Genomic DNA, 12,943 nt, shown 5'->3' with positions numbered 1-12,943 from the left:
AACCCCCCAGTCTGGTAACCATCAAAAAACACTTTCTGTGTCCATGATTCTGTCTCTGTTCTCTTGTTTGCTTAGTTTGTTTTTTAGATACAGTTGTTGAAAGATTTGTATTTTTTGCCATTTTATTGTTCATAGTTTTGATTCTGCTCTTTTTCTTAAATAAGTCCCTTTAACATTTAATGTAATAATGGTTTGGTGATGAGGAACTCCTTTAGTTTCTTTTTTTTTTTTTTTTTTTTTTGCCTGGGAAGCTGTTTATCTGCCCTTTGATTCTTAATAATGGCTTTGCTTAGTAGAGCAGCCTTGGCTGTAGGTCACTCCTTTTCATGACTTTAAATGTTTCTTGCCAGCCCTTGGAGCCTTCAAAGTTTCTTTTGAGAAATCAGCTGAGAGTCTTGTGGGAACTCCCCTGTAGGTAACTAACTTCTTTTCTCTTCCTGCTTTTAAGATTCTCTCTTTCTCTTTAACCTTTGGCATTTTAATCATGATGTGTCTTAGACTGGACCTCTTTGCATTCATCTGGTTTGGGACTCTGTGCTTCCTAGACTTGCATGTCTCTTTCCTTCACCAAATTAGAAAAGTTTTCTTTCATTATTTTTTCAAATAGATTTCTAAATTCTGCTCTTCTTCTCCTTCTGGCACCCCTATGATTTGAACGTTGGACCTCTTGAGGTTGCCCCAGAGCTGCTTATACTATCCTCATTTTTTTGGATTCTTTTTTTTTCTTGTTCTGATTGGTTGTGTTTTGCTTCCTAATGTTCCAAATCATTGATTTGATTCTCAGCTTCATCTACTCTACTGTTGTTTTCCTGTAAATTGTTCTTTATTTCAATTAGTGTATCCTTCATTTCTGGGTCTTTTTTATGTTATTGAGGTCCTCGCTAAGTTCCTTAAGCATTGTTATAACCAGTGTTTTGAACTCTGCATCTGATTGATTGCTTATCTCCATTTCATTTAGCTATTTTTCTGGAGTTTTGGTCTGTTCTTTCATTTGGTCCACGTTTCTTTGTTTCCTCATTTTGGCAGCCTCCCTGTGCTTGTTTCTATGTATTAGGTAGAACTGCTTTGGCTCTCTGTCTTGGTAGTGTGTCCCAACATAGTAGGTGTCCTGTAGAGTCCAGTGGCATAGCCTCCCCTATCACCTCTGCTGGTGTGCCCTTTTGGTTGCTGAGTACACCCTCCTCTTGTAGGTGAGTTTTGGTTGCTGTCAACAGATCAATAGGAGGGATTTACCCAGGCCAGTCAGCTGCAAGGATAGACTGACCACTTACCACCAACCTTCCCCTCTGTGGAGGATCAGCTGTACAGTGGGGAGGGCAGGGTGGTTGTGCTCCAGCATGGTCTGTAGTTGTCCACTAGGTAGGCTGGCCCTGGGATTTCCCAGTTGGAGCAGGCTAAGATCAGTTCCCACCTGTGTTTTGCCCGGGACCATCCTGCCTGAGCTATAAAGCAATCTGAAATGGCTGCTACTTGTGCTGGGCTGGGAGATTTCCAGGCAAAGCCAAGCTGTGACTCTCAGCTGGCTGCTACTAGTGCTGGGCCCTGGGTTCACTGAGGCCAGCTGTTGCTTGTTTTATAGGATTTAGGAAGTTGTGAAGCATGCGCCAAGACCAGCTATTCATATGGAAAAGCAGCTTGGGTGGACCTGTAAGTTGGGTCAGGCAGAGTCTCTGGTGATCTTCAAGGTGGGTCAAACAGTGTTAGTCAGGTTGATGGAGTCTCAGATATGGTACCAGCTAGCTGTCTTGGGGGAGGGTATAGAAACTTGATCATGGCCTCTGCTCACCTTGATGACAGACACTTCAGTTTCTACCTGTACACCACCAGTGCCTTTTGGGCTGCTATCCTGGTGCTGGAGGTCAGAGGTAGTGAGTCTGAATAGGTGATTCTGTGTGTGGGTTCTTTAAGAGGAACTGCTGAGGGCTCCAGAAGTTTCTTCTAGTGACCCAATCCCCACTGGTTTTTGTAGCCAAAAGTTGTAGAAACTTACCTTCCTGGCACTGGAACCCTGGGCTGGGGGGCCTGGTGTGGGGCTAGGACTCCTTGCTCCCAAGTTATCCCTCCAAATTTTTATCCATCACCTGTGCATGAGGGACCAGCCTTTCCAGCGTCTGCACTCCTCCTACCAATTTGGGTGGATGTGTGGTTTCTTTAATTGTGTAGTTGTCAGACTTCCTTTCAACTCCATTTCTGATGGTTCTGAGTGATGGTTTTTCTGTATTTTTAGTTGTAAATTTGATGGTGTACCAGGAGGTGAACCATGTCTGCCTATGCTGCCATCTTGACCAGAAGTCCTAATTTTTATTTTTAAAATCCTTTTTCAGTTATAGTTGACATATCAATTAGCAGTATACACTGTAGCAATTAGACATTTATATATCTTACAAAGTGATCATGCCAGTAAGTTTAGTAGCTTGGGCAAGGTGATTAACCTGTGTCTCCATGTATGAATGGTAAAGATAATTCTGAGCTCACATGGCTCATCATGTTTCGTGAATATGAAATTATTACAAATGTCCAGTATACTTCAGATCACTATGCAATTACAGTAAATTGTTGTGTGTTTAAAAAATTGATTACAGCCCTGACCAGTGTGGTTCAGTGAGTCGGGCATCCTTCCTTAGACTGAAAAGTCCCTGGTTTAATTCTCAGTCAGCTCACGTGCCTGGGTTGTGACCTATGTCCCCAGTTGGGGGCATGAGAGAGGCGACCAATTAATGTTTCTTACCCCCCCCCTTCTCTTTTCTCTAAAAATAAATAATTAAGTTATTTTTAAAAATAAAAAAGTTGACTAGAAACAATTTGACAATTTGTAATAATCCTTATTAGATATCATCCAGCTAAATACAATATTTTTTGAGATTTTTTTTATAGAAATGAATTTTCTTACCTTCATCTTTCCAAACTTCTAACTAAACCTTCTTCTCCAAAGGTTTGAAATTTCTCTTTCTTAGTAAGTTTTAAGTGCTTTTGTGTTTCTATCCGTACTCATCTTTCAGAACACAATTGACTTAAGTAGCTCAGGTGACTACATCATAAGTAAATAACAAGATATAGTTATCTAGTAATACTTTTGTTTTCAGAAGTTGGATAGGAAATGGTTACAAAAAAACATTTTTAGTGATCTCATTGTTTAACTTTTTCTTACATTAACCTTTGAATAACACCATTATTTACATAATCTTATGTACTAAATTTGATTTTTACCCATTAGGTTGCATATGTTTTGAAATGTCTTGCACCATGCTTCCTGACACATAATATTTAAATTTTGAAGTTTCAATGAAGTCACCATATTTATACCATAGTATGTAATTATTTGAAGAAATTTTGTCTACTTTTTTGAAAAAGTAGTTGAAAACCTTAAGTTATTTAAGTGCAAGGATCCTATAAATACATAGTCAGAAAAAAAAATGTAATCATCAGGTATGAAATTAGGCAGTCTTAGAACTTAAGCATTCCCAAAGGAAGAGAATAAAGTATAAGGAACTGTGTGTAATATTAAATATTCTGTTGAAAATGCTATCCAAAAAATGAGCTGTCATTAGAAACTTATTTTTTAAATGCCCGTCGTGGATGTAACCATTTCTTAGAACATTTGTTATACTGTCACATATGTGATTTTCATGTTTTTACTAATGTGTTATGGATGAAAGTGGGTATTTCTCCATATTTGATGAACTAACTTAAAAGACTAATATTCATAGTCTTTATCTCAATTGTGTTATGCTGATTGTTCAGTTTATGTTGTAGGCTTATTATTATTTAGCCCAATATCTATAAAGCATTCTTAAATCCATGTATTTTTAAAATATTAAACAAGTAATTGCTATTGACCTCCCAGAAAAATTCAGAAAAGTTGCAGCAAATCACTGCCTCTACATCCTTTACCTAGTTTCATCAGTTACTAACATTTTTACCACACTTGGTCTTTCTTTGATATATGTGCTTATACATATTTTTAAAAATTAAACCATTTGAATTTTGGTTGCAAACATCATGACACTTCACTCCATAATACTAGACCTGTCCATCTTAATTGAAGCCATGATTAGAGTCAGGGGACTTAACATTGATTTAGCACTGTTGTCTAATCTCCAGAGCATATTCAGATTCCTCAGTTGCCCCAGTAATATACTTTTTGACCTCCTTCACCCTTGCCTAATAGTGTATGTGTTTGACTCTTATGTTACTACTCTTTTCTAATCCCCAGCCCTTTTTTGGACTTTTGCAGTAGTGATTCTGTGGGTGATTTCTGAAATAGTCATTTTGGAGCATTAGTTCTAATTTAGAACATCATATATTCTAATGAACATCGAAGATTGGGATAAAAATACTTTATGACTTTCAAATGTAACTGGGTACATGGGTTTTACTATCTACTCTATCTGTAATTCATAGCATATACTTCCTTTCTGCCATTCCTTGAAAAGGATTCTATTTGGTTTCTTTTCCTTATTAGTAAAGCATGTTATTTTTAGATGAGTATGAGTGAGTTAGGTATTTTGAAAACTGTATTTTTACATATTAATTGGTATGGTTGTATAAGCTTATCTCGGTGTTCTTTGAGATAGAGCACTTAGCAAAATGAAGTGCTCAATACATATTATCTATTATAGTAGTTTGATTCCAAATTTGAAAATAAGGTAATATAAGTAAAGTCTTTTAATACTCAATTTTACCTCTCTGAACTATTTGAACAAATATTTAACATATTTTTCTGTACATTCCCCTTGGTGGGATACACAAAATTCTACAGTTTTTTGATACTTTTTTAGTGTATGCTGTTTTATAAACAGAATAAAGAAACACTCACTCTGGGAGCAGTTTTTAATTTTTACTCATGGGCTTGAAATAGATAATATTGAAGCTGTGAATATCTACTATTTGTTTTCTCAGCTAGGGCTCTCGTTAGAGCAGTTCCAAATACTGTGACCATAGACCTAGAGCTGGAGCACTGTCCAGCTGCAGTGTAGATCCACTTTATTGTCCAGGAAGCAGCTCACTGTCAAGCTGCGCTGTGGGCTTCAGGGTGTATTTTTAAAATTGGTTAACTTAATGTATAGTGGGCTTAACAGTTTTTTCCTTTCAAAAGGACGTTCTTCTCCTGTGTTTCCCCTATACCTCATGCACACCTTCACCATTGCACGTACCCTTTCTCATCGTAAGGGTTTGTGTGTCTACCTTTATATCCTTTTCTTTTGGGTGCTTTGTACTCATGACCTGATGTTTGGAAGATGCCAGCAGATAATTATCGAGTGAATGGGTAAATGCTGACTCTTTTTAAAATAGTGAATTTCCAGTTAAGCTGTTTTATTAAGGTAGAACCAGGATATAACAGCATTTTTCTATTAAACTGTGAAATAACTGGCCTTGATATGTTTTTTATATTCCTAAATTTTATTTCATGTAATACATTTGGTAATTGTTTGAGATTGTTTAAAAATATTTACCATGGTTCTCTGTGTCTCTTTGTAATGTCTGATTTATCTTCAAAATAATATATGCTTACTACATCATATGCAGTAAATATTAAGTATTTTCTGTCTGTTACTTAATTAGGTCTGTCATTGTCTCTTGAAGTAAGTTGCCTTTTTATTAATACAGTTCTTCTGCTGTCCCTACTTCTGTTGTGATAGATACGGCCGTATGTAGGATGTTTGGTGCAATATTTGCCTCTTCTTTGGAAGCAGAGTGAAGAACACAATATGTTGAGATGTGCTATTCTGACAACACTTATTCATCTTGTTCAGGTGAGACAGTTCTCCACAGTGTGTTAGTTTAGTATTTTTTCTTCTTTAAAAATGTTCATTATTTTCATGTGGTTTATATTAATGGTAGTGAAAGACCTCACATTTTACATATGATGTGTGATCTAAACAGTTTCAAAAACATCTTATATATGTTTTTTACTTTGGACATTTTTGACACCTGAAAAATTTTCTCTACTTTTTAAAAACAATTTCTTTCATTAGATGTAGTGGTTCCCCGTGATGGTAGACTCATAATTTGTGCAATCCATTGTACCTTGCAGATAGCTTTCTTGGTGTTCAGGGCTTTTCTGCATAAACTTGTTCTTCATTTTCACTGCTTCTCCTTAATTTAAAATAAAAGATTTCCCTGTCATAAATCAGAAAGCAGGAGAACAGGTGAGTTGCTTTTGAGGGGAGGAATGAATTTAATTTTAGACATCCTGACTCTGAGGTGTTGGGATGTGCAGCAGACAGAGAGGAACCTAAACTTCAGAGAGAAAGAATGGGACTCCAGTTCTCATTTGAACTGTTAAAGTGAATTATCATCTGTTGGAGAGATTATAGAGAGAAAAGTACCTAATGCTTGAATATTTCTGGTTTAGGGATGCTGCAGTGATTTTTACTGCCCTTGCTCCCAGAGTTTGATAGATTTTCCAGTGGGAGATCTCTTTCTCTAAATTAAGAATTATTGCTCTAAAGTGGTCTAGTATGTTTTTAAAAAACCTTTTCTATTAATAGCTTAGAAAAACCTTTTTCAGGCACCCTAACACTTTTGAAGCATGAACTCATTCTTTCAGTAAATATTTATAGATGAGGTTTATAGTTACAAATTTTTATCTAAAGCAGTTTTAGATACATTAATAGCAATACAGTTTTTTTTTTTTTTTAAGTGTAGTGTCTGGCCTAGCATCTCTTCTGGTCTAACCTTTAATTCTTGTGATTATCCTGAAAGATTATATTTCTTTTATTTGTAAGGGTATGAATGTTAAGAGGTAGTTTAGTGACTAGCCGGAGATTGCTCTTGCAAGTAACAGAGTAAAGAATGACCCCCCCCATCTTTTGCATTATGTGTTTTTAGACTCAGTTTGAGAACTTTAGGAGGAATGTGTGGGGAAAAACTCAGCTTCCCTGTCTTTTCAGCCTGTGTTGCCTCAGGAAATCCTAGGGAGCCAGAGTAACCCGCATGGAACGTTGGGAGTGTGCAGGGCTTTTCCTTTACATGACACTTAAGTGCCCTGTGTAGGCCAGGGGTGCAGGGTTCCAGCCAAGCAATCACTGCCCTTCTTGGGAAAAAGCATATAACATTTAGTAATAAAATTGAGACTGTAATTTAAATAGGTTTTTCAGTCTTTTGAGAAGATTGTACTAAGGGTTACTGGGTAAGTTTCTTTTCATGGAAAACACTGCCATCTTATGACTTAAAATTTAACAGGCAGATATTAGTGTAAATATTTGTATGTTTTTGTTTTGTTTTAAATTCTGGGAACTCAGACTCTGGTTTCTGATGGGGGAGTGTAATAATGACTGAAAATAAATTTTCTAGTTTGCAGTAGTTGGCTTTAGTGGAAGTAGGCATTTATTCATACAGTAAACATTTTTAAACACCTGCAATATGCAATACATGGTACTAGGCACAAGGATACAGAAGTGAATAGGACAAGCTCTTTGTGAATGTGGTTGTCTAGGTGCAGATTAAAGAGTTAAGTGCTCTTTTAGCAGTAAAAACATGGTGTTTTGTGGGCCTGTGGTGGGAATTGAGGAGGAGGGACATTAGAGGAGGCTGTTACCAAATAGTGTTGGTGTGAAATAATGTTAAAGAAGAGGTGTTAAGGAGGTGGTGGTGCAGGGTGAGAGTGGTAAGGATATTCTAAAACAAATTGTCCAGCATGTGTAAAGCCCCATCAGTGTGAAAGAATGTGGCACTTTTTGTTTCTTCTTTTTAGGTTTGTGTATTGATCAGCTTTTCATGTTAGGTTAAGGAGTCAGTTCTTGAAGACTTTTTATGAAAAGTAGCAGTATCTTCCTGTTTGTTGGAAGGGAATCCGCTTTCAACACGTATAACCCAGTTCCTTAGGCTTTCTATCTCTCTAGCTCTAAATAACATACTTATATTCATTCTTTATTTAAAATTTGTAGGCATTCTCTCTTGACTTCCCTTATAGAGGATGAAAATTTAGTTATTTCATTCCCCTCTCTGTAACTTCTATTTTCTCATTCTTCCAGTATAGTTATATTATACTTTAAGTTAAGTCACTATTTCGTGTTTTTATTTGTGCGGCTATACAAAGGCTGATAAGACACCTCTGGAGGGTGTCTTATTTTTAACACCTCTCTTACAACCTTCTCCTTGCCAAAATATCAATTGGTAGCACCAATATCTGGTGCTGTCAATTTCTGAGCCTTTTGGAGTTTCTGTCATGTAAATTAGGCTGCTTGTTGTCCTTTTTTCACTACTGGCCTTGAGATTTGGTTTTCTGAGTCTGCTAAGTCAGTAACCACTTGTCTTTCTTTCCAGCTTTCAAAAATGTGATGCTTTTATCTTTTTATGCTGTCTTTGTACTTAACAGTTATAGGTCTTTAAAAACAGATACTTCTGTATTCTATTAGGGGATCTTCGCTGAGAACCTATGAGTGCATAGGTTAAATTTACCAACTTTCTCCAGGTAGTAACATAGTTATTTCTAATGCTGAGCTGTTGGCAGAGCTGGAACTTAGAATATAGAGCTTGGGTGTGGTGGTCTGGTCAGGTAGTTGTAAAGAACCTATCTTGATGCTGAGAGAAAGGAGTGTTACCATTTTTATTTTAGAAAGGTAATCAGGGTACCAAGTGGGGTCATTGGCTCAGAATGAGGTAAAACTAAGGTCAGGGAAAGTAGTTGGGAACCCTTTGTGTTACCCATAAAAGAAATGATAACCTGAAGTAAAGCCTTGGGGAGAAAGGACACGATTTGAAAATTATTAGAGAGAGAGAGAGAGAATGAGAATTCGGGGTTATTTAGATGTGAGTTGAGGAAGAGGAACCAGGAGGTGGTTGCAATATAATTTATTACTAGGGAAGTATTGGTTCATCTCACATAAATTAGGAAATATGGAAAAGGAACTCTTTTTTAAAGAAGACAAGGGATTGGTTTAGTGGTAGACCTAAGAGCTTGAGATGCCTTCTGGGTGATGATGTCCTGTAGCAGGAGTGTCACTCATTTTAACCCGGGGGCCACATTAGCCTTGCAGTTGACTTCAAGGGCTGAATGTTGATTTCAATTCCTTCACAGTTAAGGAGTAGTTACATTTATACAGTCTTAAAATTATTTTGGCCCTTTGAAGGCAACTTCAAGGCTGATGTGGCCCCCTCCCCTCCCCGGTGGAAATGAGTTTGACACCCCTGTCCTACAGTCATTCAGAGAGTTCCGAGATTTGGGTTGGAGATAAGTTTGGCCATTATCAGCATGTGTAGTAAGTCCTAAGCTAATTGATGTAAATAAGAGGTAAGTTCCTACAGCATCTCATCAATGTTATAATGAAACAAAGTTTTTCAAGGACCTGTTATATATGAGACATGAGAAGAGAGCTGAAGGCAGTGCCCCAAGAAATGCCAGTTTTTCTAGGGTGTTATTCTTTTTTCCCTCTTCACTTAAAAAAAATTAGAGATTCACAGGCAGTGGCACAAATAGTACAGAGAGACTCCCTTGTGTCCTTCACCTAATTTCCCCTTACATCTTAGGTAATTATAGTACAATATGATTTTCCTCCTTTAAGCATTTCTGATAATTTTATAAATAGCTGATAAATTTATTTTTGAGCCCTCACAGTATTGTAGGCAATGTCTTGTAGTTATAACCATGAGCCAAAAGAATGTTCAAATTAACTTAAAGCTGCATATCTGGGATTGTGCGTGTTTTTCAGGCCACCAGATTATAAAGGTGAATCTCTTTAGGATTTGACAGCGAGAGTCCTCAGTGTTTAGCTGTGCTGTCCTTAGTTCTGCTGGTACTAGGACATTGTGCTGCTGGAATGTGCACTAAGTAGATAGATTCTGATTTTCTTAGGGAATTTTAAGCCTCCTTGACAATCAGTATGAACTTGATTAGTCCGTCTTAATGTTCTTTTTTCTTCAGTTAAATATTGAGCTATGGAGAGTGAAATTTTAACTGAATTTTAGACCCAATATACTGCTACTTTATTAAATGTGAAATTTTTATAATCCTCTTCTTTGGAAAAATCTTTAATAAGGGTCTTTCACCTTATTTTTAGTTATAAAAGAGGCCAAACTTATACTTAATATTTAAGGATAAGCTTGATGTATTTCCACTGAAGTGTCTGTGTTCTGATAAAGGTTGAACTTAGTATAGATATGTCATCAAAAAGGGAATACATGTTTTTAAAAGTAAAGATGTCTCTTTAATTCAAAAAAGGGGGGAATACATATATATTGTTGCACTGTAATTTGTTACACTCTGTGTTGACATTTGATTATTTCCTAAGCAAGGTGTTTGATAGTTTATTTGATTTCATTTCTATGTTTGTCAGATTATAGAGATCATTATGGATTAGAAATGGATTTTCCATCCTTCTAGTTTTCTTTCAGAATGAGATTTAGTGTGATACATGTATGTATGTAGTCATCCTTCACAAGACAGCAGTTAGGCAAACTAGAATTTCAGATAAAATACCCTCTGTTCCTCTTTGTGTTTTTTGCTCTAAAAATATTAATAAAATATCTTCACTAAACTAATGTGTACATATTTTTAAAAAGCTTACAGAAAAGTAATAAATAAATAAACTCCTTTATCCTCTTCCAACATTCTTTTCCCCTTTCCATATTTATCTTGTGTTAACATATCTGCATATTTAGAAATGTAGCTATTTAAAGTTTTTTTGGCATTTACATTTGTTATACACACTTCTGTACCTTTTTAATCCAGTTGATAATTCGTTTGAAATTGCTTTCGTTCCATGTCTAATCCTTTTCGATAGCTATTTGGTATTCTAGATTATTAATGTACCATAATTTAATTATCTTATTGGTGAACATTTAGGTTAGGTTTATTTTAGATTAGTTATTTAGGTGACATAATTTATAGGAGTTAGTATTTCAGTGTTAACACTTCTTCATTAGTCAGAAATGGGAAAATACTGTAAATGGAATCTCTTTAAACAAACAGATGTGGTTTGATATATATGGTTTTACTACCATTAAGCAATTGAATAGTATTTTTTTGCTACTGCTTTCTAATTGTAAACAGAATTAACTTTGTTTTAGTAATGCTTCTAATTAGGGCTAACCTTTAAAATCTGATTTATTTTTTGTAAGTTATATTTAGGGCTTTCATATATGATAGGTGAATTTTTTTTGGTGGGGGATGGGACCTTAGAGTGTCTTACATTAAGTTTCATTTATACTTCCCATAGGGATTAGGAGCAGACAGCAAGAACCTGTACCCTTTCCTGCTCCCAGTTATTCAACTGAGTACAGATGTTTCCCAGCCTCCACATGTTTATCTTCTGGAAGATGGTTTAGAATTATGGTAAGAAGAAAAACTTGATACCGTGACTCTTATTTTTTTTTCCTGGCCTTCCTTACTCTCATGCCAGTAAAGCAAAGGACATGTCCTAGGGCTTACAAACTCAACACTGAAAAACAAAAACATAAAACCAGTTTCCCCAAAGTGGGTAAAATAATAGCTCCATCTTTTCTTGGTAGCTGTCACTCAGTGTAGGCTTATAATAGTCAGAGTTAAAATGGAAGTTTCAGTAAGAAATCAGCTACATTTCATCTATGGAATTTGGAATGTAAAATTTGGATATTGATAAATTTTCAAAATTAAAAATTTACTTAAAATTCCCAATGTGTTAAATGAGACTTTTGGGGGATTGTTGAGTTATTTTCAACCACTTACTACCTTACTACTACTGAGGTTATGCCTTAGCCCCAAATGTTAGTGCTACTTAGTCTTGAGTTACTATTATTTTTTTTCCTTAATGCTTAAAAATATGGAACACTTCATGAATTTGGGTATCATTCTTGCGCAGGGGTCATGCTTATCTTCTCTGTATCGTTCCAGTTTTAGTATTTGTGCTGCCAAAGCAAACACTTGAGTTATTATTTTACTGAGTAATATGTAGTGTTAAGAGGTTAAAAAAAAAAAAACACCATAAAAAGCTTTTCTTCTGGCAGCTCAGTGCCACAAACGGTAAGGAACTGTGCTAGAAAATCATTTTGCTTTATTAAGCTTACTGTGCTAATGGCAGCAATCTCTATTTAAAATATAGTTTATAATACAGGAAATGTTTAAAAATTCCAATGTATAAACTGATATTAGAATGAAAAAAGCAAATCACAAATTAATCATATAGAATTAATAACCATAGAAAAAATTAATACTTAGGACTTCCCTGTTTTTCTTCTTCTCTCCTTCCCTTATTTTCTTAGTTTTGCTTAGCTGTCTAGGATTGAACAGTTTTTTGATTCTTAGAAATTATCTTTGATGCAAATTATAAGTTCATTATCTGTATAGAATACAAGATGTATGAATTTAAAGCATAACTAGGTAGGTGTTTACTTGCAATTTGTGTTTTTCTTATTTTCTATATTATATTGCTCTAAGTTAAATGACCTCTGGATCATCTGATTATAAATTAGCGTGTGTTGGACACATTTATAGTCATATATTTTCATTTGCATAGAATGGATTACTCTAGATCAGAGGTTGGCAATTTTATTTTTAAAGGAGTAGATGGTAAATATTTTAGGCTTTGCAGGCTATGCAGCTTTCTGTCCCAACTATTCTCAACTAGTGCTTTTAGACCAACAGTTGTCATACATAATATGTAAACAAATGGATATGACATGGCTTTGCTCCAATCAAACACCATTTACAGAAATAGGATATGGGTTTAATTTGGCCCATGAGCTGTAGTTTTCCAGCTTCTAATCTAGATTACAAATTAAAACAATCTCTGGCATATAAACATGTAGATACCAAATGATACTGATGGGTAGAAAAATGTAAAATATTAGTTTTAGTAAAGAGACCAACTAAGATACTTACAGTATTGCAGACTTAGTACATTAATGTGGTTTTAGTAAAGGTGTGTAAACTTTTTATAGATTATATGAATAGTAAATAATAAAAGTGAATTGCCCTGTTAATGGTAATTTCTTTTTTCCTAGCCTTTATTTACATGTAAACAGA

At 35.4% G+C, this 12,943-nt stretch overlaps 1 protein-coding gene and 1 non-coding gene across 4 annotated transcripts in view; one reads left to right on the top strand and one right to left on the bottom strand.

Moving 5' to 3' along the window:
* Positions 1-12,943, top strand: part of IPO11 (importin 11) — a 182,372-nt gene that overhangs the window by 75,165 nt on the left and 94,264 nt on the right. For all 3 annotated transcript variants that reach the window (XM_045847914.1, XM_045847913.1, XM_045847916.1), the window contains exons 20-21: positions 5,640-5,753; positions 11,160-11,275. In XM_045847914.1, coding sequence (XP_045703870.1) covers positions 5,640-5,753; positions 11,160-11,275 — 230 coding nt within the window. The remainder of the gene's footprint in view (positions 1-5,639; positions 5,754-11,159; positions 11,276-12,943) is intronic.
* On the bottom strand, positions 11,736-11,842 carry LOC123825071. Its single transcript, XR_006786837.1, has one exon. It is a non-coding gene; the product is annotated as a U6 spliceosomal RNA (small nuclear RNA).

The sequence above is a fragment of the Phyllostomus hastatus genome, unplaced genomic scaffold (assembly GCF_019186645.2).
Source record: "Phyllostomus hastatus isolate PE091 unplaced genomic scaffold, TTU_PhHast_1.1 phas_contig_58, whole genome shotgun sequence".
NCBI classification, from domain to species: domain Eukaryota; kingdom Metazoa; phylum Chordata; class Mammalia; order Chiroptera; family Phyllostomidae; genus Phyllostomus; species Phyllostomus hastatus.
Note: the sequence above shows the minus strand (reverse complement) of the source record. Positions and strands in the feature narration are given on the sequence as shown.